Genomic DNA, 26,202 nt, shown 5'->3' on the forward strand with positions numbered 1-26,202 from the left:
TAAGCAGAGAACTACGTGATGCAGGAATTGAATATATCATTGCACATTACAGTATACCCAAAGCTTGATCATATTTAGAAGTGACACGTTATTCAGAATTTAGAGGAAAACCCTATTATTATCTAAGTAAAATGAATCTATGTAACAGCTGCAATACAATATGACAGAAAAGAAATGCACACATTTCAAAATAATGAAAGCGAACTATTTACCTTTTATTTGTATTTTGAGAATCCCTGTCAACATTTTTATAATTTGTTATATATTGCTGTATATTTGTTATCGCACCAGGAATTCTTCAAATTATCAATGATTATTTGAAAAAGGGAATAATGTTATTTCTCTTTTGGTATAAATATATGCACACAGTACAGGAAAAAACAGTTTTGAAAACAGTGTTTCACTTCCAAATTACAAGAAATTATAACACTGCAAAAAAGAGTTCCTGGTCTACAGCTCCTCTGAAGTTGGGGTATTTTAAAGCGATGTCCAATAACAAAAGCCCACATTAGAAGTGTAAGCCAATTTTGCAATAAACATGGAAAACCCCACATTTTTGCTATGCTTTTACTTTACATTTGTTAATTTTTTCACAATTAATGATTTTCTAATAATCAGACACACCTTTAGTGTAGCTATATTACTTACACATTTTATCTATGCCTCTTCCCACATGGATACAATATATCACTAGCCACATGTAAGTATTCTTTATAAGCATATTATATTAATCATATGTAGGACAAGAGATTTTTGTGCTCACTGCTTTCCAAAGACAAGCCAAAGTACAATCATTATAAAAAGCTTTTAATTTAAGTCCCTGTTTATGCAATTTACTCTTTGCAGACAGATTGTTACAACAATGAGGAATCCTACATAATTCAGTAGGGCTCAACTTGGCACAGCACACTGAAAACTGGGGGATGAGATCCTACGAAGAACTTAACAGTTAAGAAAATAATGTCAGAACTGAACTGCAGGCTGCAAATAGCATTAGGATCCTTGAACTGGTATACAGACTTAAGTACCAAAAGCAGTCTCCCCAGAACAGCCTGGCATTCAACATGCTGCCAAGAAGCATTAAAAACTAATTCCATCATGTTCTTAAAATTTGCTTTAGAATACAAGCACACCCACAGGAAGAACAATCAAATAAAAATGTAGGCGTCTACCCCATGACGACTATCATATGTGCGGTTATAGCAAAGAACTGCATACCAGTCTGTGTCCACCATTCTGCAAGCTATGTCCATGTGAATATCTCTTTAAATGGTTGAGCTGAAAGCCTGGAATTAAATACCACAATATTGTTGCAAATATTACATTAGTATTAATCACTAATTAAGACCTTCCAGCTGGTAGATGACATTTTAAGAGTAACAGTTCACTTTCACTTCCTCCTTTATCTTTTCAGTGAACTGCTGACATGTTTCCTTGAAAGTCTTTCAAAAATGGAAGGCATCAAATAAATATAATATATTCAAATAGTTTTTAAAGGGCAAGGCTTTAGAAAAAATAGGATCTCAAACAGTGTTGCAGAACACATTTAATGGCAATGCAATTGCTACTTGCAAGCAGCTTAACTCACTACCTGAAAGAAGGAACACCCGTGACTGCTCCATTCACTTATTGACATGTGAATAAAACATCATCAGGTAATGCTCTGCTTAGGATTTGAGTCCTGACTACTTTTCAAATCCCCCCTAAACTATTTTGAGTGCCAGAACTCTGGTATTAAGTTTTGTCCTAAAACTTCTAGAAACTCAGAGCTCTAGAGCTCTTATCAAGTTTACTTTTGCATTGAATTGACTTTTGCATGGGAACATAAGGTAGTTCAAGCCTTTTTTTACACTCAGAAATTCATCATCAGTGTAAGCTGGCATTTAGATCCAGCCACATACACAATCTGATTTCAATAATCAGGTTTGAAATATGCTTTCTCACTGCTCAGAATTCTGCTTGCCCGTACAGGGAACTCAGGTAAGCCTTAGCTTATACTTCACCTTTCCCTCTGGCATTACTGGCTATTCATACTTTGCCCTGTTCTTTAGAGTCCATGTAATCCATGCTATCTACCTCACAGTAGAGGTTAACTCTTTATAAAATGTTCTTACAATTGCAAGATAAGAAATGAGAATACTATGTCTGAAGTCATTAATGAGAAAAACTAGTTCTACACATATATTAATTCAGTAACTTCTCAGAGTACAAGGCATTCATCATAGATCAAGAAAATATAACCTAAGAATCCTTGTGCATTTTCACAATATCTCTAACTATTATAACAAAAATACAGATATTAGTCATATAAATATGTCTCTTTCTCTGGAAATTGTGCAATGATTTCCATAAATTATGCATGCTTAGTAAAAAAGAAAGGAAGGCTGCATGCCATATCTTGATGGAAGAGAGAATGACTGACATGATCTAAGTCAAAAGGTGATGGTATGCACCTCAGGAGCCAGCACATTGTTCTGTGCTCTATATATTACAGCATGCACAGTAAAAGGCTTAAATGTCACCTATCTTCTGTGCATATCCTGCTATTTGTTTCATTATTATCCTTTATGTATTACGCTTAAAATAATTTCTTTATATTTAAAAATATGTTAACAACAAAAAAATCCACAAAACACCAAAATGGCTAACACTTAATTCTCACTGTCCAAAATCGAGATGTGCAAAACTTCTATTTGGTTAACATCTAGTCTAGAACACTTAAAGTCACAACATAATTGGTTGCTGCCATTAGACTTTGCAATGTCTAAATGCAGAACAACTTCGGAATCGTTCCAGAACTGCACCCAAAATAAACACGTCTGTTTAACTGTTCATGAAAATCACGATCTCACATGCACAGGTAGGTGGGAATGCATGGAATATCACTAGACATCACTACATATCCGATATAGCAGATTTTTAAAAAGACAAAAGAACTCCAAGATCCTTTTCCTTTGGCAACCTTCATTGAAGCTTTTAGCCTTTACCTCACATTTCTTATTTGCTGCAGTACAATAGCCAATGGCAGAACTATGTCAATTGACAGAATAGCAAAATGAAAATATCAGTTTGCACCCTCACAGATTTCTGAAAGATTACAGATCTTGCTACAGATAGCATACAGAGGACATCTGCAGCAGCAATTCATTTCACTTATATTCAAATAATGAAATTAGTCTGATGAGACAATGTTACAGATTTTGCAAATATGACCATTAATGTAAATGCGCACACACACACACACACACACAGAAATGTCACGTGAAAATAAACTTCTATTCAACAATTCAGTGAGCAATTTGATTGCCTATCTCCAAGTATTTAATTTCCAGGGGCTGGCTAGATCTGCTAGACAGTCTCACAAGCACACATGAAAATACACATACATACACACAGTGGCTCACTGTACAATACATTGTATGACTTTCTATTCTTACTGTGCAAGGGGAGTTGAACCTGCTCTTCACAGCTTGGGATATTTTACTCAACAGTAAAGAGGAGGCATTAGAAAATAACCATTCTCTCTGAATTTCTGTTTTCTGTGACCAGGTCCCACAATTCAATTGATATTCCAGCCTCTGTATTAGAGTGGGAAGATGACTCCAAAATATTTCTGTGGAAAGGACGAATGAGTGGAGTACTATTATGTTCTGATAATCTTGTGCTTATGGAAGCAGGCAGAAATAATTTTGAATGCAAGACAAGACTCTCTGTTCCAAAACTAGAGCTTGAACCAATCAAACCTGGTTGAAAGAAAAAGAGAAAGGAACAGTTGGCTCTTTGGGGTGATTTAGTATGGAATTTAGAAAAAAAGAGCCATTGAAGATAGGAGGAGGGAGAAGAAAAGGGTCTGGCCTATGAAATCTAGGGAAAGCACTATAGCAAGGAATCAAGTATGAAAGTGGGCCTGGGATCTAGTTAGGATTGCAAAACCAAGCCCAGAGGGTTCAAGGGGAGAAGAGGCTGGAACTAATAAAGGGCCTTCAAGGAAAAGGTGTGTGACATTTCCTGCTAGCGGCTTACTCTGAAGATGTTAACTACTACAGTCAGTTACTTTTTCCAAACAGCTGAGGCCTGTGATACGGTTTTAAAAGTTTTGATTCTCTAATGAACAAGTGGCAGTTAATTTGCTGTTGGGTGGAATGTTTTCCACGTTGCTTTATAAGCACCTGAGAAATTACATCTAAAAAACTGCATTAAGAAAATGTGAAGTCTAGCAGGCAACTCTAGAAAATGACAAATGCCATCATGAATAAACCATTGGTTACATAATCTTCCCTGCCACATTCTGTACAAAAGATAAACAAAGTTGTTTTATTTGATAGTTCAGTCTTTTTAAAGCACAGAATGAGTCTTCTTTAAGTAAAAACATCAACAGCTTTTCCATCCCATAAGGGTACGGATGTTTGCTGTTGCACAAATTGTACAGAAATCCCTGCTCAGTCCTAGGGCAGATTAAATCCTAGAAATATTCCAATTGACCACTTAGAGAATTTAGCTGCCAAACAACAGCCATTATCAGCAGAGAATTTGTGAACTGACACTCATTGTTTGATCAAATTGAGATCACTTTCTATGAGAAAACCAATATCACAATGCTCTCCCTCACACATTTTAAGTCCTTGCTCCTAAGGACACAGCACTAAAGCTTTTTAACAGAATGACTGCACTATTTTTAATATAGGCATTTTGTATGTGTATTTTATTCTGAGAAATGTATCAATGACTTTTCTTTGCTTTTTTTTTTTAATTCAGCTTGACGGTTTTGTATCGCAAGTCCTTTCAGACGTAGCTGCATTTATTTGCAAGAGCCCGCTGCCTGTTGCCCTCTTCCTGCTCCATGCCTCTGTTGGAGGTTAGGACCCTCTAGTAGAGGCACTAGGAGGGTGGCAGGGGTAATTGTCCACCACTGTGATTTAACAGGGATTTTTCTGTCAAGTGATATGCCCACTATAAACCACAGCTGCTATGGAGAAAACACCGTCCTTTCTGCCATCCTTACTACAATGCTAGAACAAGGGAGAGAGCTAGGACCAAGAGCTCTTCAGCAATTAATTCCAATTGGGCTCATAAGTTAAGAGCTCTGGGACAGAAAATTGTATTTGGCAACATTATGAGCAATTGAAAACCAAGTCTGTTCACAGAAAGAGCAGAACCATCTTACCTATAGGATCCCTATTTGCACCAACTATAGCAAGAATGTATTTATTTTGCAATTATATGCGTATATGCACAAGATGTGTGTATGCAGGATGTGTGTACACATTTATGTGCAGGTGCACATTATTAGGAAGTACCATATACAATTAATGCATGTGGCAAAAATCTGAAAGGACAAAAAGCACTTAAAAGAGGCGCTGCAATTACTAAGTAGATTCATATCATTTTATAACACAGCGATAAGCAAACTTTCAGCACTTCTTTCATCGTTTGGCTTTTTTTCCTGATTTTTTCTCATTTGCTGGGTATTTGTAGAAGTAAAGGAACAATAACAAAACATACTAATCATAAATCACACAACCTAAAATAGAAAATACTATCTCAGAACTTCCACACAAAGCATCAGCTACCCTTTTTACTCTGCAATATCTGTATCTCTGTGATACACATTAAAATGATTAGTTACATTATAAATGATTGACTAAAATGTTATCCTGCTTTTTCTCATTTGTTTCCCTGTAGGTAACTAGCAGAGGTACATACAGAATTTAGGACTATTTCTTATACAACTCCACTGCAGGGCCATTCGAGTAAAGCATTCTCTGAATGCAGTGGCCACTATACATGTGCTAATTTTACCACGAGTAATTTCATGCCTCAGGGAGAGCACATCTTAGATAAACAATATAGTGAGATTAATGCTTGCTTAATACTACCTGATTTGGTTAGAGCACTATTTCCTGTACAGTTGAGTACAATTCCCTGTAACTGTCTTGGTGTTTCTCATGAACTATTGATATATCACTCAGAATGTAATACATAGATTTTTGGCAGATGTCTTGTTTTTAGACCTATGCTAGGATTCTCATGTTATTCCTCTAATCCACCTGATTATATCCGCAGCCTAAATATAAAATTCTGAGATCAAATCTGGCTGTTTCCAACATTTTTTCAACAGCTTGATTAATTTGTTTTGGTTTCTGAAATGAGGTAATAGTCTGCTTTAGAGAGATTAAAAACATGTCTAGCTAAAGTTTACAAGGTTACCTCGTTCGCAGAGATAAGGGACTTTACAGAACTTGGAAATATAGGAGGTCACAAGCAATCATATTGTTTTCCATGAAAAGTTTAAGTTATTCCATAAAAGTGTGAGTGCTTGCAAAAAAACCCTCCTCACATTTTGACCAAAATGAACCAGTATATCTAAATTAAATATATAGGTAACAAAGTAACCTACACGATTTCACACTTGGAGTTACCAGTATACAATACAACTCTGACCTTTTTGATAACACAGGAACAGAGATAAATTTTGACTGTAGTTTTGCCCTACCAACAAAAATCAGCATATGAACTGATACAAAATTTGACATATTCAAAGGCCTGGTGTTAGAAATTAAAATTATCTCCAACAAATTTTAAAAATGTATGTCTGGCAGCTTTTTTAATATTTTGATTTTCATTTCTAACTACATACTCGGTTGTGAGGGAATGTTTACACTGCCAGTATACTTGAGGTCATTAGAGGTTCTTGTATGTCGTTCCAGCTAACTCCTTGATGTCATATATGTTAGACAACTCTATGCTATCGTCTAGAAAATTGAGGAAAGAATGTTCACATTCATATTCTCAGTCAGTTCCTAACATTGTACTTAAGCATGTCTATAAGAATATACTTTTACAAAGTCCCTTCTTCGCAAGTATAAATTCAGAGTTTTTCCACTTCTCCACAACGCCTGCAGTTCAGGCAGTATTCAGAATTAATAATATTAAAGTGTCATTTTAGGGACTTCTTAGTGTATGGACCAACATTTTTTATTATGTAACACAGAGAGCATCAGACTAATATTCAGTAAAATAGGCCTAACAATCCTTCTGTTCATAAACCTAACCTGTCAAGCTAACAAGGAATATAAACCATGATAAAAGTTTGGAACTATCCTTTTCCCTATTCTCTTGAGTGTTGCCTAGAACCAATATGCTTCAGAGACTGTGTTACAATAGAAGCATAATTAGTCAAAAATCAGATTACACGGCAAGCCACTCACCATGCAGGTACAGGAAGACTTCTGTACTGGAAAATACAGAGGACAAACCTACTTTCAGAGATTCAGAAAACACCTAACAAGCAAATATCTACTCATCATGAATTGTAGCAAGAAAATTCAAAAAATTCATCACCAACAACTTTCTGACATTGTTTTCCTGACACGTTCTAAAAAAATCCATTCTCTTTCTCTAATCCAAGCCACTGCAGTAGAGGAGATTTGCTTGAAGTGGATGAGCAAAGACTGCAGTGCTGTACTTCAGACCGCCTTTTACTGCTATGCATGAATCTGGGACGTAGCAAGCAAATGCAGCAAACAGTGAAAAAACACAACAGCATTCCATAAGGCATATAGAGACTACAAGAATACGCTTAGATCCCAGTTCAAGGGTTACTGGTCTAAATAGCAACATAATATTTTCCAGAGTATTTTGTTTTTTCTTTTAAGGAAATGGCTTAGAATCCTTAAATTATTACCTTCTGTATGAAAATCAACTAGCCCCATCAGCCAACTAAATAGCATTTTCTTTTTCATAAAATAGACAGAAATATCAAATAGTTAAGTACAAAAATGAGGTTCACCTATTATTTACTTATACCTTTAATGAATACAGTTAACATTCTAGATGATGAATATTTGATTGCTTTTCAGCATTTTAATTTTTTTATCCATTTGGACTTTTTTGGCAAAAGTTCCATTGAAAATCACTTGAATAGATATGCATATATTTTTTGTTTTGATATTCTTTTTTCTATCTTATCTTATTATAAAAAATGAATTATAAATATGTTTTTTCTAAAGATTTTTGTCCTACATTCCTTACAATTGTTGAGCATCATGTTAATATTCTTTCAAGATACATTCATCCTTTCTGTTCAATATAGCTAGTAAAAAAACCCACTGATTTCTTAAATTCTTCTTTGCATTACAGATGGCAACTGCAATTATTTGCTCTGATGTCACTTGAGGAATAGTCTGTAAGTATTAACTTCAAGTACTATTCGTGCAGCACTACATAAGATCAAAAAATATACCTGTATTACTACTTGCTACGTGCAGTTAAGAAATGGGACAATATCTAGCAACCAGTCATCTCTGATTATGAGTAGATTTTCAACTTGACGTATAGGACGGGCAGAAGTATTTCAAAATTAAAGGTATCAAATGCTTTTTTCTTTTAATTTTCCGACCTAAAGACAATGAGGTGGTAAAGACTTTTTCAGTATTTGTTTTTAATTGCACAAAGGCACTACCTCAGTTAAATCAGGAAAATAAACTACATTAGCCAACTAGAGCCTGTAATTCTTCTTCTATGTCATTAAAATTCATACAGGTTGCTACAGCTCTGCTCACTCTTTAGGAAGTTCCATTAAGCAAAATGTTAGTCATGGTGAGATGTGCCTCAAAACACAATGACCCCAATTTTACTCTAACACACATTCCCATAGCAGCTGATTTTATCACCAAATGGCTCACAAAGTTGAGAAAAGACAAACACAGTGCTAGAATATACTTCTGTTATGTCTGTTAATTCCACTGATCCAATGGGAGTATTATGTTAATACTGAGCTTAAATTTAAGTCTCTATGCTTCTTTACTCAACCACAAAAATGATCCACTAAGTCTACTGTTACATTTTTAAAAACATTCAGCCCTTGAAGAATTTATTAGTACAGTACATAAAACATTTTTTTATAAAAAAGGACAGCTAACCTATTTGCCTTTTATACAGCACAATTTCTCATAGATATTTCAATTTCCCTCTTACCAAAGATAAACTAAGTTGTCAGTTTGTCAGCCTTTTGTGCACTGCATATTTTTCAATATATCATATAACCAATGGATAAATCGGTAAGGAAATTATCATCTGCAAGATTAGGTAAGTATTTTGGTGTTTACTTCAGTGAGCTACGACACTGAAATAACTCATGTTGCTGAGCACAAGCTACAGCTGTTCTTAATTCCAGTCAGATATTTACCTCTCTCTGTCTGGGGAGTAGTGGTCATCTATTACACGGTGTCTATCCATTCGGTTCAGGGTATTGTAATGTGCAGGGGTAGATCGAGTCCCTCGTAGTCCCTGATCCACATTCCGACTAGAGGTAAAAGATATCAGATCCTGAGTTCTGAATGCAGCTGGACATTTCACTGGCATGTACAGACCGTAAAAATGACAGCAATGAGATGTTTTAGTTGACCTGTCTTTTGTATACTTGTATTCTGACATGATTTTAAATCTCATAGTAAAAACCCTTCCTCAATTCTTTCACCTACAGGAGAAGGCAGCAACATAATATATGGGATATTGGGGGGGGGAGTTGGTGTTCGAATTTCAGTATTTTATTTAAATGATTAATTTTCATCAAAATTTGATCATTCTTTCCAGACTAATACCTTCAAGGAGAATTTCCTTCCTACCTGAAAAATACACTGTAAGGAATTTTCCAGGAGCCACTGAGTTTGGCTATACTAGAAACGTGTAAACTGTAGTGAGGCACAAGGAGGACTACCGACTGTTAGGGGAGAGTGCAGCCTGCTGAACACATTGTCATCTGAATAAAACAGCAGGTATTTGTTTTGCTGTGAAAAGGTTATTCTCTAATCTCACTAGCATAGAACCTGAAAAGACAGCATTTTTCAATTAAATGCTTTTCTATTCCAGCAGCAACAGTAAGTGGTACACTCAGTGTAACTGTGGTTCAAGAGTACCAATCATCCTTTCAGTTTAGTCCTATTTGAGACCAAGGCTTTGCCCACAGAATGCTTTGCTCCATTTAACCATTAATACCTACTGATATCTACTGACCTCACTTCTGCTGCTCTGTAAAACAAATCCACAAGAATGGGAAGACAGGAAGACAACAGTTAACCGTTACAATTATCAGATAAATAAAATAAGATAGTTTTGTAGGGGTTTGAAAATAAAAGGGTTTGCATGCTTCCCTCTCCAGAAATTCAAAAGTTAGACCTATAAATTCTTCTGCCTTGTATTCTTTCCTGCAGTCTTCCCTAAATGTGGGCCTCCTTACATCTGTACTTAGTTTGTGCTCCTGTGTTGTTCCCTGGCACCATCTGCCATTTTGATACCATCAGCATCCTTTGCCATTCACCAGTCCCTGACCAGTGTTATGACCTATATGTGCATCCTGTGTGGGGGCCACCACACTGTTGATTATCTCTGTGTGGAAGTCCTATGATGATGTTGTACTACACATATACTTTCACCTCCAGCTCTACTACCTTTCTAATAAAGCAAATGTATTTCTCCATTCACTCTGGCTTGCATGACTGTAACCCCAGCTATCTATCACTTTAGAGTGAATTATACTCACCAATATAATATATATTAGTAAACAAAGCCTGGAAAAACTTACTTCTTGAGAAAAATCCATTGTTTGATAATCCTGGCCAGATGGTGAGGAGCTAGTAAACTTTGTATATGCCATTTTTTATATTTTTTATTCAAAAGTTAGTATAATTCTTCTTTCTTACACTCTATGACCATCTAGCCAATAGCTGCTTCTCTGTACATATTTTCACCATCCTTTTTATACCATTTTTTATACCATTGCCCTCTTTTTCATGCATGTTTGTGCCCTAAAATGGATATTGATCAGCCTCCTCTACTGTTCTTTGCTGACTTTTGTCAACAACCAAATCTCATTCTTCCTTTTTCAGTTCTAGTCTCTGTCTAAGTCTTTTCCTCAGTTTCCCTTTTCTTTCAGGTTCTTTCTGCCACAGTCCATGCATACTCTGGCCTTTTCTGTTAATTAAATGTAAATAAATACATCAACATTTTTGACATAACTCCCTATTAGAGAAAGAAAAAGAGAAAGTCCCTCTTCTTCCTCATCTTCGTTTTAAAGTACACTCTTTTTTAAGTACTCACTTTCTAATTTAAATCCAACCCCTTTTCTTCTTTTGCATTGTTGGCATCATCTCAGGCGATGCATTCACTCAAACTTAAGGTTGCATTTGACAATTATCAACCATTCTGTAATCACTGGGCTTTCCCGAGCCTGTCCTCTCCAGTGCCTTTATTTATCTCACAGTGTTCTAGCATTTCGTTTGCTGTGATTTATTTTCTTCCTCTCTTTCAGTGTGGATCACAGCATTCCCAGCTCCTTCTTTCATGTTGCAATCCCATCTCTGGGCAATGTCAGTGTTAAACTCAGCTTTAAATTTCATCTTTGTACTGATAACCCTATCTCCCTCCCACACAAAATAAAACTTAACTTACTTTTCCTACTGATGCTCACAGATGTCCAGCCATCAACTGCAACTGAACATGGCCAACACTGAACTTCTCATTGTTCTCCCTCAGGCCTTCTTCTCATTCCATTATTTTGTAACAGCGGACAAGAAAATTACCTACCTTGTTTTTTTCTGTTTAGAGTATGAGCTTTATTTTTTAATCTGCCCTTCTTTTGACTTAAATATCTAAGTTTTCTAAATGTTGTCATTTTTTCGCAAAACTTCTCCAAGATCTGACCTTTGCTCTGCCCACACAACCAAAACTCCTGAGCAAACTTTCATTATTAGTATCTTCTTATTTCTAGTCTTATTACAGAAAAAAACTCAGTATCAACCTGTCCACTCAAATCGTTTTCAATAGGATTGCGTTCTTGGCTTACTCTTCTAAATAAATCATTCTTTCTTAAGTCTCTGCATTGTATCAGATTCTGACTTCTCGCTGCTTTTGAAAGTCCTACACAATTGTATTCGTTTCACTCCAAACAAAGCATTATTATTTCAGTTCTGTTCCACTCTGCTAAGGATGCCTTTGTTAGCCAGATTTGCTATTTACCAGAAAAAGACATTTGCACTTTCTCCAATGAAACTTGTTAAATAAGAAAAGCCCCTTTCACATTATATATCATCACTCTTCTGGAACCTCCTTGCAGTTGACAGAATGTGCATGGAGTGAAGCAACCAGATAACAGGTAGACAAGTGAAAAGCTGTAATTGCAGCTGGTGATGGTACAGAATGACCAGCATCCTATTGGATTTACCACACCATTTCAGCCTATCCACTTTCTGTATTTCACCATCATCCTGTTTTTCAAACGCAGAGTCTTAGAAAAAGATAAATGTGATGTTGGTCAGTGCCTAAGCTCTGTTCTGATCTACAGAAAGAATAACATAATCCATTGCATGTATTAGCTGAAAACATTTACAGGAGGCTTTTGCTTCTCTATTAGAGACTTTTAATCTGTTTTCACCTCTGTCAGAGGTAAAACCAAGCAACTTAACAATTACCACATTACAAATGTAGGTGTTCAAAGTAAAATTTTCTTGTCAGTAAAATTTTCTTGTCAGCTACTATGTAATTTAACTTTGGTCCATTTTAAGGGCTTTAAGCTACAAGTTTTTTAACTAAGTCTGGTGGAAGAACTGAAAGCTCTTGAACAATCTCCGCAAAGCTGCTTCTAAGGCATAACAGCAAACTGTGTTTCTGTGTCCCAAGAGAGCTCTTGCCTGCAGATGCATCAATAAGCAACTGGGAGATCTCTGGATGTGCAGCATGCTTACCGCAGTTAGAACATGTCTACAGCAGCATGTATATAACGAACGCAACTAAACATGTGCAAATGTGATTAACGACGCTTACATAACTTTGCTGGGTATGGCTGGATTTTCATTAGAATAAAAAAAGATTACGCTCCTTCTTTTTTATGAAGTCTTAAGTTCTAGCAACCAATTCTCTGGGCTCTACAAATCCTCAGAGAAATGATTCAGGGTATGGGAGTGAAATACTAGATAAGTAGCGTATTTGACTGTGACATTGTAGGAAATAGCTGAAACATTTTTCTCTGTAAGTTAAAATTATATTTAAAAACTTAGCTTAGGACAGACAGGAAGGAAGAAACATTTCATACAGGTAAAGACTGGCAAAATTACAAGAAGATGAAAAGGTTTTTTAATGGTATTAGACAAGTGTTATTTACTAGTTTGGTTTAAAGTTCTGCTCAAAATGCACACAGTACAACAAACCACATTTTTTCTTATATTTATGTCTATGTCCAGCTGAAAAAAACCCAGGAGATTTAATACAGGTAATTAGTTTAAAATCTGTATAGTAGAAATCAGAACAGGCCCTCTTATCTACTGCTTATCTAATTTCTGTATGTCTTATTTAAAGCAAAGTTGTGTTTACATATTTTTTATATTTCAAGTAGAAACTCGCAGCTTCTGCACATTAGCTGTCTGTGATGACAGGGGATAATTTGGGATCCTCACACTTCACTAAAGGAAAATGGTATCATTTAGTCTGTATCTGTTAGAGGAAATGGTAAGTAAACACATAAGTATGAGAATATGAAGTCAAAAGAATTTTAAGCTAACAAAAGTAACAAAAGTAACAGGAAAGCAGAACAGAAGAGAATCAAAATGGCTGTAGAAGAAAGGGACACTGGACATGAAATCCTCAGTATTCAATGGGAATTGTGAACTTTATGGGCAAAGGACATAACTTATTTTGTTTATTCCAGTGAATTACACCAGCTGAGAACTTAGCCATAGATAGTGACAAGAAATGCTGGAAGAAAAGCTTCATTCTCCCTTACAGCCATACCTTTGCTTCTTCTAAAATAAAGTTTCTCCATGTGGGAAATGTCTTAATTCTGAAGTAAACAGTATATTCTATCAACTAGCAGTTATTATCCAAAACAGCCAGCTTATGGAGGAAATGTCCTGCTCTTTGTTTCACAAGATAAATAGCTATCAGAGGCTTTCTAAGATCAGGAGTGGGCAGTTTTCAATACAGAATCATATGTGTGTCAATTTATTCTTGATGTTTTAAAAAGTTTGAAGAAAATATTAAAAAGTAAACTACTATGGGCAGGAGCTATGGCCCTCCTAGAACCCTTATCCTATGCAGACAAGAGGACTGAAAATGGACGCTGACAAACAAATGCTAAGAAAATGAAGAAACATCACATGCTGTAAAACACAAAACCTTCCAAATAACTCTTGAAAATGAAAATCTGGAGTAAATATTTTTCTTTCTTTAGATTGGAATGCATTCTGATTTTTGATGAAAAATACGACCAAATAAGGTGAATCTCTACAAAACATCAATACAGTGTAAGAATAAACATTCTTGGCCTTACATAATTTCATAGGATATACCTAATTCATTGTCATTTTGGAAGTCAAGTGATTCTCTCCAGTATTTTCACAAGATTAATAGCATTTTAATTTATATACCTGCGCAGTTAAATAACAATTTACCTCTGTGGGGGAGGGACACTGGGAGACCACGATCTAGTCCGTCCTATACTATCTCCACGGTGAGGGGATCCTGATCGAGAGCAATGATTAGATGACATAACTTGTTCTGGCACTGATAGCGTTGAACTTTGAAGGTCTCTCCCATTATGTCGATAATCTAAAAAGAAATACAAATATTAAATAAAACTGAAATTGCATTTTTCTTTCCTATTATCTCTGTAGCAATTATAAATGTGATAGATGATAGATTTTCATCAAGAATGCCATGTGTTTTTTATGGTGCTTATAATAGAAAATATGTATGCAAACACTGCTGTTGTTATGTTTAATTTAAGTACAGCTTTAGTTCCTATAGTTATACTTCAAATTTATGGAAATTATTTGCCAGGCATGTAACTGGTATTTATAATAATCAAAATATGCACATTTACCACTTATTTGTGGAGAATATGATGCATTAATAATAGTCATTTAAAACTGATTTTTTCTTTAGAATAAATAACATACAAAATTGATTATTGCATTTTGTAATTAAAAGGTGTACTGTAGCAATATGCAATACCATGACACTACATACAGAAATATCCAAGATTAAAAACTCATCCAAAATTCAACTTAAAAAATTGGGATAGCAAACTTCTGAGTGGTTAAATATAGAGTTGGGGTTCAAGAATTTCTATTTCAGAAACAATAATAGCAACAATGACATGGGATTTGACTCACAGGTCTGAACTGAAGCAATGTGGTTACTTTGCAAATATATGAGCTAAGGCTATGCAGATATCTGATTACATTCTGTAGCTAAGCTTGAATTAGGATAATAGGAAGCATGAAACACTCTAAGCAAAGCCTTCCCAGATATTCAAAAACAGTTCAAAAGGCAACCACATGGCCATTTTACATATGGATTTAAAAAAATCTTTTTAAAAAGCTGGAATTCCTGAAATAACTATCTGCATCTAATTGCAAAAATAGCACTGCCCTATTCTTTTTAAATATGCCAGTTTAAAAATCTGAATTCACAGGCTTAGAGTACAATATTGTCTGTGAACAAAAGCTTCCAGATATCCAGTAATTTCAAAGAAGTGTTCACAGATTTTGTGAGGATCACATTAATATGTATTATTAAGAGATGGAGGAATTTCTAATCTTAACCGGGTGATAATGCTTTGCAGAAACAAACAGTCCTGGTAGATGAGACTCTTGAAATAATCGACTTTTTGTTCTGAAGACAATAACCAAGTGATTATAGTAAAGAGTGTTTAGAAACCTCCACATGTCCCTGGAAAATTCTGGCTCATAGAACTATAATTTTGTTCCTGTTAGAATGAGATTCCAAGGGGACTTAGGCTTCTACTCCAGATTGTTCATAGTTTTCCTCCTGGAAAATTTTTGGTAACCACCTGAACAGAACCTAATTAATTCAGTCTATTTCATGGTTCCAAGGACGTTTGATATTTCCAGCTAAACACTGCTATACATTATATGAGCTCAGGACCAAGGATGTATAGGAATCACTCTAATTCATGAAATTCTTCCTCCTACATTTATGTGTGAGCTTCTTCTTGTGTGTGCATATGTGTGTACGTAAAGGGGAAAAGTACCACACCATCATTACAATCATCTTCAGACAATGATGTTGAGGATCAGATATTCTCTTGTCACTTTAAAGCAAACAAGTAATGTTATGTGCAGTCTAGGCTGATAGCCCGTAAGGAACTACAGCTACTTATCCCATGTAGAATTCTGTATTAAGTAATAAGCACACAGGCTGAAAGAGCAAATAAGGTCCATTACAACACACAGTTCTGGGTGAAATCGCCAAAGGAGAGAGGGGGGAGTTTTATCTGCTGTTGAAGCAGGGTGTTGTTAACTAAACAGTCAGGTACAAGATATTGGTCTAACAAAGATACTTGCATCTCCAAAGAACAGAAACAATGCTTATTTTAGTTAATGTGAAAGGCCAAAAAATATGCTTGATAAAAACGGAATACAGGTACAAGACAGTTATAGGACACCCCTCCCACAAGAAGTGAAAGAGGAAAATAGCTGGAAGAAAGGGAGTGAGCAGTGATAAGGGCTGATATGGAAAGGACTACCTTTTTTATTATTATTTAATTGTCATGTAATTAGTTTATTTTTTCTTTCCTTTCTTGACTAATGTATCTTATAAATATTTTAGACTTGTGTTGTCTGTTTCGAGTGCTGTAACTAAATGTTTTCATTTGTACTCTATCTTAACCTTGCTTTTCCTAAGTGCCATTTTACTGCAACTAAGGATCAAGGTATTCATCAACCAAAGCTGTCCCAATCCATAGATGGGGCACTTTGCTCCCTAAGACATCCTCTGCAGTACCCAAACATACATCCCCTCATCCCCTCATTTAAAACCAAGTGGAGAGCTGGCAGCACAGCTGTCAGCAGTGTTTCTCAGCAACCGGTGGTACACAGTGAAACTTTCTAGTGAGTAGTAAGACACTGAGGTAGCCTCAAGCCCAGGCCCTCCACAGCATGGAGGCATCATAAAAAGAATATAATATAAATACTTACTGCTCTAGACAAAAATGTCATCTTAAGCCCAAAGCCCTGAATCTTCTCCGGACATAATGTTTCCTAGAGTTCTAGAAAACTGAACAAAGATAAGATGAAAACTGTTCTCTCGTTTCCTGGGAAGCTATTCGAAAGGTTTAAATTGGAGCTGGCTAACTAGTCACTCAGATGATGCCAGTTCTGGGCACACGTTCAGAGAAAAAACTATAACGCCCTATGAAACTTTCAGGTCCAAAAGGCAAGAACTTAGCAAAATTTTTGGTCAGTTTTGAACTTAAGCAAGTCTGTCTAAGGTCAGCTTTGGTACATCAAAAAGTTAGGAGTAACAGTATCTGTCATGCAGGCACTTGGTCCCAGCATATCGTAGTTTAATGATTCATTGGTCTTTGAATCTTTATATTTAACTGAAAAACAAGTTTTTCTTATTCAAAATAGTGCAGACAATTTTTTCAAAGTATCAATTTTTAATAAAAAATACTATTGTTACTGCTCTATTTACTATTTTATTTCTACAAAAAATGCAGATTTCCAAACTTCATTGCCAAGGTCATATCTATTTTACCTTCTGAATCCAGTGACCAGAATCCAAAATGGGAAACATGTAATCCTTCTGTATTCCAAAATAAAACTGTTGTCTGTGCTTAAACCATAGAGACGATGCATGTCATATGCCCAGCCACTGGGTTCCAGCATGTCTTTATATCACCTATACACTGATACTGTCTCCAGCTGAAAAGAGTGTACTCTGAGACTTCAGCTGCTATGGAATTTCACCTCAAAATTTATAAAGTATAGAGAAACCACCTTGGTTTCAGTGGGAAAATGTCAGGAATATAAAAAGTACCTAACAAACTGTTCAAGAATGAACTTCATAAGATAAAGCATATGGAGCCTCTGCTGATACTGAAATAATTGACTCAGTGGCAAGTGATCTTGTACTTGTTTATTCCTGTGCCTTTCATTGATCTCCTTAAAATTCCAGAGATAAAAAACAAGAAATCTGTGATTATCCTTCAGCCACAGGAGAGACAGAGAGAACAGAGGGTCAGCTCTTCAGTTACTAAAGTCATAGCAAAGATGCTATGACTTCAAGCTTTAAGAAGATGACAGTAAAACAAAGCTTTTGTGGGAGGCTTAACAAGGTATTTGGTACCAATCTATACACTTCAGAAGGGCCCAATACTCTGCAATAAATAGGTTTAGCAATTAGCACTGGAATTCCTATAAACCCCAAACAGACTCCAGAGGTGCTACCCCTGATTGAATGACCATGGAGTATAAGCTGATGACATTGCTGCGCCGCACTTGAAGACTAGTTCTCTCTAGCATGGGACTGTCTTTGTTTGCCCAGGTGTTAGAGATTCAAGTCTCTCTCAAGAGCGATGACATTCTGAAAATCATTGTGATTTATTCAATCAAAAAAAGTACAATTTATCTTCCAATTTGAAAAATACCCTATGTCCTGGAAATAACGTTAGAGAAGGAAAGTAAAAGTATTTTATTGCGGAAAGAAAATGTAGGCACTAAAAACAGGCCCTAAGTGCAACTTGACCAAGGAGCTACTATGGAGCAGTTAATTCTAGCAGTAGTAAAAATAGGCTAATCACTGGAATCTGCTTGCAGCTATAGATATTAAGCCATTATCACAGAATCAACAGCTCTGTAACTACAGGAAGCCTCTTAAATCAATGTACAGAGCACAAAGAACCTGATAATCATTATAGAGATAATCAGAGATAAACAACCAGGAGCTGTGGACACTTAAAAGATGGGCATGTCACAAACGTATCTGCAATGCCACCACCTTCCTCTTTTCATGGAAGGGTTTCATTAAAAACTGTGATACACAACAAATGAAGAAGTCCACAAGGCACACTGAATACAGCTTCCTCTGAGCTACAGTTTTAATTTTCTCTGTTTCAAGAGAGAGTATTAACACACTTGATTTAAAGCAGTCATCCACACAGTAGGGCTGTTCTGTGCTCATCTTTTTCGATATTCACTAAATACTAACAAATTGTTATCAATTTCCACAGCTTTTAGGCACAAAATTACAGTAAATCGCAAACATCCAAATACGATGTCCAAATCAACAGCACTAAAAAAAGCCTAAAACAACCCAGAAAAGTGCCAATGAAACTTTTAATTTAGATCTCTTGTTGCGTGACTGACTTGAGAGAAATTCTTTGTATGAAAACTTCTAGTTTTGTATTAGAATTGCTGTTCATCACAGACATAATAATTGACTGGTTTCAGACACTGATGACAAATGGCATTTTCTCCACTTTAACATCGGTACTTGACAGAGGCGTGAAGCTTTCTATTTATCAGTTATTTAATTTTTAACACTCACTGTGGTTGGGCTTAGAGCAAGTACTAATTAAAAACCATTATATAATCAAATTGCCAGAAATGCTTAGCATACAAAGATTTCACACATGGACACTTTAGGGACAATCAGTTCAGCTCTTTCATACAAATGTGCTCAGCTTCTATGAGGATTTGAACCTCTAAATGCAGAATTTGGATGTCCTGTGAAAAAAGTGCTGACAGTAACAAATCAACTGAATTAAATAAACTGAATTTAAAACATCAGAATACTCTTTAAATTGCAGATTATGCATGTTTCATTTCTGCATCAAAATACTATTTTGCATATATAAGAAGAATGAATATATATTGCAAGAAAACAGAAACCATTTTAGTCAGAATGAATGTTTACTTGCTGTATAGTAACTCAGTTCTTTCAGAGGTGTTTTTTGTCTCTATTGCCCTGATGGTATGTAGGCACCAATCACACATGAGACAATTCTTTTGATCATTAGTGCATATGGGGAATGTCCCCACAAAGTAAGAATCCAGAGCCTGATGAGTTGGCCAGTGTTGCCCATAGACACAGTATAGCATACAAAGCTTGAAAAAGCACAGTTACTATACAGTAAATGTTTCTTCTTCTTTAAGTAATCATCCATATATATAGTGACTCTGATAGTGACTTGCAAGACACTGGTGAGACCAGTGCAGATGGGAACAGAAATTATTCTAAAATAGCAAATAAAAGACAAGTTTGCTGCACATTTTATCAGAGCTGGACCTCTCTGCAGCAGAACCGTCCTGAGTACATGATTTCACTGGAGTGGACATAGCTGTCCTGCAGATGTTTATGACTGGCACATTCCTCAGAGAAACAAAACAATTCTTCTGTGCTACTGGAATAAGCTATGATGATCTTTAACGGAAGGCTACATTATTCAGTATGTCTAACTGGACTGTTGTTAACTGAACATTTTAATGTTGAGACAGCTCATCTTTCAAATCTAACTTCACAGGTTCTGATTAAATTGGGAGTATGCCCCAAATGGCTCGGTTCTACCTGCATGAGACCAAAACTCCCAAAGAATCTGCAAATGCAATTTGAAATTAATTACATCTTTCCTTTCAAATGGGAGTGATACAGCTTATATTTTAAAATATGAAGCCCTTTAAAAAAATTGTATTAATCAAAAGAATTTGGATATTTGAAGAAAAAGATATTTTGTCAACTGAGGAAAGGACATTAAACAAATACTGTTGAAAATAACAGCAGTATTGCTAAACTTTACTTTTGATACATTAAAAATCAAAGTAAAAGAAAAAATTAAATAATCATAATAAAAATTCCTGTGTTAAGGACTTCAGGCAAAAAGTTGTAAATAAAATACACATCACCTGTTTAAAAGGACTCATAAGGAGTAATGTTTCTGTTGATCTCAGGGGTTAGCATAAGGACTATTTTAAAAAAGGCTTGAATCTCCCTTTAAATTTTTTGGAGAGTTTACAAGGTACATAGACACCAAGCTGATTTTTTACTCAAGGAAGAACACACTAAACAATTACTAGAGCAGAGACATGGACATCAGGACATAATAAAACAAAAAGCTGGTGAATGTTTATATTGGTAGTTACTGGGCTTTGGGGGCAACAAGACTCCCATTCAGGGCCAGGTGGTTATCTAGAATGAAATCCTTTTATTTTGGCAGGGACAGAATACATCCATTCTACAAACTGACGCTGTAAGATGTCTTTCAATAGGCAGCTGATTTCAAGCAGTACCCAAAGCATTCATGTGTTCTGTGTCTGCTTTGAACAGCAATCCTCAAAAGGATCCAGGTATAAAAATTCAGATCACATTATCGAGGAATACAGACAGGGCCTTTTGTTTCCTCTGCAGGAAAGGATGTAACATGGCACTGAAAGAATTCTTCTGAACAAAAGGAATCCTTAAGTGTTTCAAGAAGTGAAGCAAAAATGAATATCTGCTTTTCATTCCTTTTCAAAAACAGAATAATTTTTGTAAGTTCAATAAGAATTTCTTTACTGGTTGTTATTATTTTTTCTAATCTACCCGGCTCTAGACACCTGCTGAGTAAATATCTCATTTATAGTCTCATTTTGCTCCTAAAATACCTTGTTATCTTTTACACAATGAGAAAAACTTATCACTATAAATGTTTCTCTTCTCAAGGCTGGGAGGCTGCAATCTCTTGCTCTCCAAAGTTCTTCTCTGCAGAGATTTGTAATGCAGCTTATGCAGGATTCAGTGCCTTACATTCTTCCAGGATTCATCTGTTCAAACATATCTCAGATTACAAGGGTGTCTCATAAAACAACGGGGTACGGATGAGATATTGGTTTCGAACTGAACTTAAAACACTAAGATCTCACTTAATATTTAAGAATTACTACAAATAGCTGAGACTTTTTATGGTTTTCTGATGTCTTGTCAAGAGATGTCCCTGCTTGTTCAAAGAAGTCCAACTAGGTTACTTGCCTAGTTCAACATACAAAATGATGATGTACTTGGGAAGACAGAGATTTAGAAATCAAACTACATATTTGTTGAACTCAATTAACAGTAGTTTCAACTTTGGTACATAGAAAGGAAAAAAGGAAGAATAGTTTTAATTCAGTTGTATTTAACAATATGATAATTTAAATGCTGTTTTGTAAACTGTTCAGAAATTTTTCTAAAATCAATACAGAAACTTTGTATCACTGTTATTTATAAGCATATAAGAGCATTCAAAGGAGGAAGTGAGGACGTTAATGTGCTCCAGTACAGTACTGCTGATGACAGACAGCTTTAGCGCCAAGGGATATTTTTCAGGGCAGCGCAATGACTACTTTAAGCCATTTGAAGGCAATCTAAAAGACAAAGAGCTACAAATGTTTCTTCTTCTGCTATCCTGTGCTAACATCAAATCCAGTAGCAATGAGATATAATACCGATCAATAGAGATTCTGCACTAGTGTTTTTAGATGCCAACATGAAATGAATGTATATTGCAGATGAAAAAAGCTATTTTAAAATCATGACAAAAATCACTTTTATACATTGTTTAAATGCACAATATTTCTGTTATAACCCTTTCTGACAGTAGTTGGTGTAGAATGCATGCATAGTCAGGAAAAAGCCACTGAAGTTTTTCAGTTGGTTCATTGTTACTTTCTTAAAAGCTTTTGCTGTTGAAAGAAACAACACTTTCTTTAATAAACAAAAGTTTATTATTTCTCTAATTATGAGGATGCAAGCCACTAAAGTGACACCTTTTGTGTACAATTTTTCCAAGAGATGTTTGAACCTTTGTGGAAGAATTAAAGGAAAGGATATTAAGAAAAATAGACATAAAGATAATTTAAGTGTTGTATCATCAGGAAATTAAATAGGTGGATCAAATTGCCATAGCAGCAAGAAACAGCAACTGTGGATATACTAAAAATAGTTGATGAAACAAGGAACTAGAGCAAACAAAGTGCTGTTTCAGCAAATACATCTAAGACCATTTTACTTACAGATGCACAATAAGAACTGTTCTAAGATCTTCCCTTTTGGATTTCTACCTATCGCCAGCTTGTCCAAAGATTAAGTCATTTGACCCTATGGGACCAGTACTAGGGAAGCTACCTAAAAAGGAGTTGTGGGCAAAGGGGTAAATCACAACCATGATCAGGAACATCCGCATGCAAGACAGCACCTATCTTTTAATGAACAATGAATAAATGTATAATAAGATCAAGTAAGGTCTATGGATTTTCTTAGGTTTATACATTGTTTTGAATAAAAATAAACAAAAGAAGAACCAAAAGAAAATTATCGCTTTTATTAAAGGATTCTGGACTTTAGTTTGCATGTGCAATACTTCAAATAAGCAAGAATTTTGTGGAAAGGATCACAGAGAGTATTTGACAGATGTTAGCAAATATATTTGATGTGATACAGTATTTACATGGCAGAAGGAAAAAGAGCAAAATGAAGTGTCATGTTAAATAAAATCTGAAAATACAAAATGAAAGAACTAGGGTAAGTAAGAAAGAAAACAAAGATAGACAAATGGCTGAAGTATTACTCTTAATGCAGAGAAGGCAAATATTTAAATCTAGACAACACTGTGATAAGTCTGCAAATTGAATAAAGGAACTTTAACTAAGAAGGACGTGGCTGGTAAGTAAGACAATAAAGATAAATCAAAAAAAAGTAAACGTAGTGGCTGTAGCAGAAAAAAGAAAAGCAAAATATAATTTTTTCAAAACTGAAAGAATAGCAATCTTTTTCCCACCCACACACAGCCTGAATTACAATGTAGCTAAGGCAGTAGAATTGTCAGCATAAAGCCAAAAGCTAGAAGGTACTAAAGAAACGTGTTTAGGTACATTACAAACTCAGGTAAGGGCAGCAGACTCATTCACAGAACTGTAAAGACTGACAAATTTTACAAGTAGCTCTCAAAACAGGAGTTAAACAATTTATTTCCTGTAAAAGGGTATCTAGCATAAAGCAGATGCTTTAGCACGTTTGTAGTCTTTGTATAATCACTTTAAAAATAGATAAACAGATAATGAAAGTTAATTTTTAAGTAGCACTTTCAAAGGAGAAAGATAGAAAAAAAGACATTTCAATAATCTAGTAGGATATATGGCCATTCAACTTACTGCATCTTAATTTACATTAGGAAAAACAGATGTCATAGGTATCTGAGAAAAAAATTTACAAGTAAAAGAGCTATAATCTTTATTTAAAAATCAACCTTCAAAGAGAGCATAGGAATAATTTAAGAGGCTAACGTGTTTCAAATACAGTATGAAGCAGATAAAATCATAAAACTGTAAATCCAGCTGTTCTGCAGGAATCCCACTGATGTTCGAACACCTGGTAAAGCTTCTGTAAAAGCTTTTTGAAGGACAATACAAAGATTTCAGTTTCAAAATGTCACCATAATAAGTACTTTAGACAAATATCTCTCAAGTTCTCTTTTTTTCCCTTTTTTATGAAACTCCAGAGTTGAGTTGGTGCATTTCTAATTAGACTGTCCAAGAGGACTATTATGAAAGCCCTTCCCTTTGGGAAGCCATGAAATCTGAAAGCCGTACTGACTATTGAGCATATCCTGAAAGCTAACCAACCTCAGACTGAAAGAACAGTAAGTAATAACAAAGGGACTTCTAAGAATCACAGCCTCTCTGATTCCAATACTTCGTGCCACGCTGGCTACATATCCCTGCTGTCTTCTGACTGCCGTAAAACAAACAGGCAGTGGAAATACGAGAATGCACTAAGTTTTCCTAAATATCTCCTCAATTAAGGTATTAATCTGAAAACTGACCATATTACTGTCTGAAGACAAATGATCTAAGGAAGACAGATTATTTAGTGGTCTTGCAGCCACAGCACTCATTTATTTTCTGGTAAAACTGCTAAAACTTTAATGTATAGCAAAATTTGAGTAGAGCCTAACAGAAATCTGAATGTTTATGCAGAAAAGAGAAAAAAATATATATATCCCCTGGGATAGAATAACTTTCAGCATGGAGTATCTACAAGGCTAGATTTTTCCTACTTTGAATGAGGACAACTTGGGCTTAAAAATGCATGCTTTCTAGATATGGTAATAGGAGACTTACAGCGAATCACAACCAATAAACGTGTTAACAATATGACTCGTCCTGTTTGTACCACAAAGTGTGGTTAATATTGTGATAGTCAAAAAAAGTGCTGGTTGATAAAGTTTACATGCTGATTAATAAAAAAATCCGTTCTCCCAGTAAGCAGAAGACCTAGGGAAAGTGAATAGCAACATAGGAGGGTCGAAAATTAAACAAAGCATAAGAGATAACTGTGAAATATCTAGAAATACAGAGCTGACTACCTTAGACAACATGGAAATGCATCCAAGCTTAGATTGGTATCAGTTTTTAAGACAAGACAGTGTAACCTCAAGTGAGTAGATAGCTCATGAAAGGTTGGATTTATTAATTGGTTACACCCCACCTTGCAAATATCCACAATTGCCTCCTTCTGCCTCCTTTCTTTCTCCAGCCCCAGCCCCAGCTCTAGTAGAACCCCTCTGGCTCATGTTCCTATGCATTTCTCCACCAGCATGTGCTACACCCAACTTAAAGCTATACATATGCTGACAGGTGACAGCCTTGCTGACTGTTGCCTTACAGCTGCTGAATAGACCAAGCAGCATATACTGCTCCACGTATGCTGAAGAATCAGCATATATCAATCAGCATATATCAAATCACTGTATAGGTCAACATTAGGGAAGCCTGACCTAAAGGAAACAGCAGCATTGTAACACAGGCTGCTCAAGAGTTGACAGACCTCAGGTGGGCAGGAGGCTAAATTAGCCCACATCGAACCTGTGTTGCCAACCTTACGCTGGTACCAGTATCCACCAGCACGGGTTTAAAGGTGACATATATTTTCTGTTCTGGCCAGGGAAAGCAAATGATTCTCTGATTTTACTGGTCTTGGCCATGATTACAGCGTACTCTTTTCTCTTAGAAGAGGAGTAGGAATACTAAATCTTTTACATGATAGTGGTTACTTTAAACACTCATTAAACTCATAATTTGAATACTTCTTAATAAAAAGGGATGATCTATTAAGACATGTTCCGGTTTCAGATCTTTGGGAGTGTTATTATTTCACCACAGAGTTCTCATGGATATATAAAATTAAAATGTCTAACTCAAAAATTGAAAAATTTGCCTACTATTTAATACAAAAAACACTTTCATGCTATTTTTATCATTATATAAAAGCAACAAGGACATTCACACATTGATTTTTCCCTTTGTTGGTCTTTTTTGTGGTTAAACATGCATTATCAATCATATTTATATTGTGTCTGTTAGAAAAATACACATTTAGATTCCATTTCTTTTT

At 35.5% G+C, this 26,202-nt stretch overlaps 1 protein-coding gene across 7 annotated transcripts in view; it reads right to left on the bottom strand.

Moving 5' to 3' along the window:
- The window catches only part of RIMS2 (regulating synaptic membrane exocytosis 2), a 473,994-nt gene that overhangs the window by 158,185 nt on the left and 289,607 nt on the right, over nucleotides 1–26,202 (bottom strand). For all 7 annotated transcript variants that reach the window (XM_064507622.1, XM_064507626.1, XM_064507628.1 and 4 more), the window contains 2 exons: nucleotides 14,442–14,598; nucleotides 9,188–9,304 (listed from right to left, as the gene is read on the bottom strand). In XM_064507622.1, the coding sequence (XP_064363692.1) occupies nucleotides 9,188–9,304; nucleotides 14,442–14,598 (274 nt within the window). The remainder of the gene's footprint in view (nucleotides 1–9,187; nucleotides 9,305–14,441; nucleotides 14,599–26,202) is intronic.

This window comes from Dromaius novaehollandiae, chromosome 2 (genome assembly GCF_036370855.1).
Source record: "Dromaius novaehollandiae isolate bDroNov1 chromosome 2, bDroNov1.hap1, whole genome shotgun sequence".
Taxonomy (NCBI): domain Eukaryota; kingdom Metazoa; phylum Chordata; class Aves; order Casuariiformes; family Dromaiidae; genus Dromaius; species Dromaius novaehollandiae.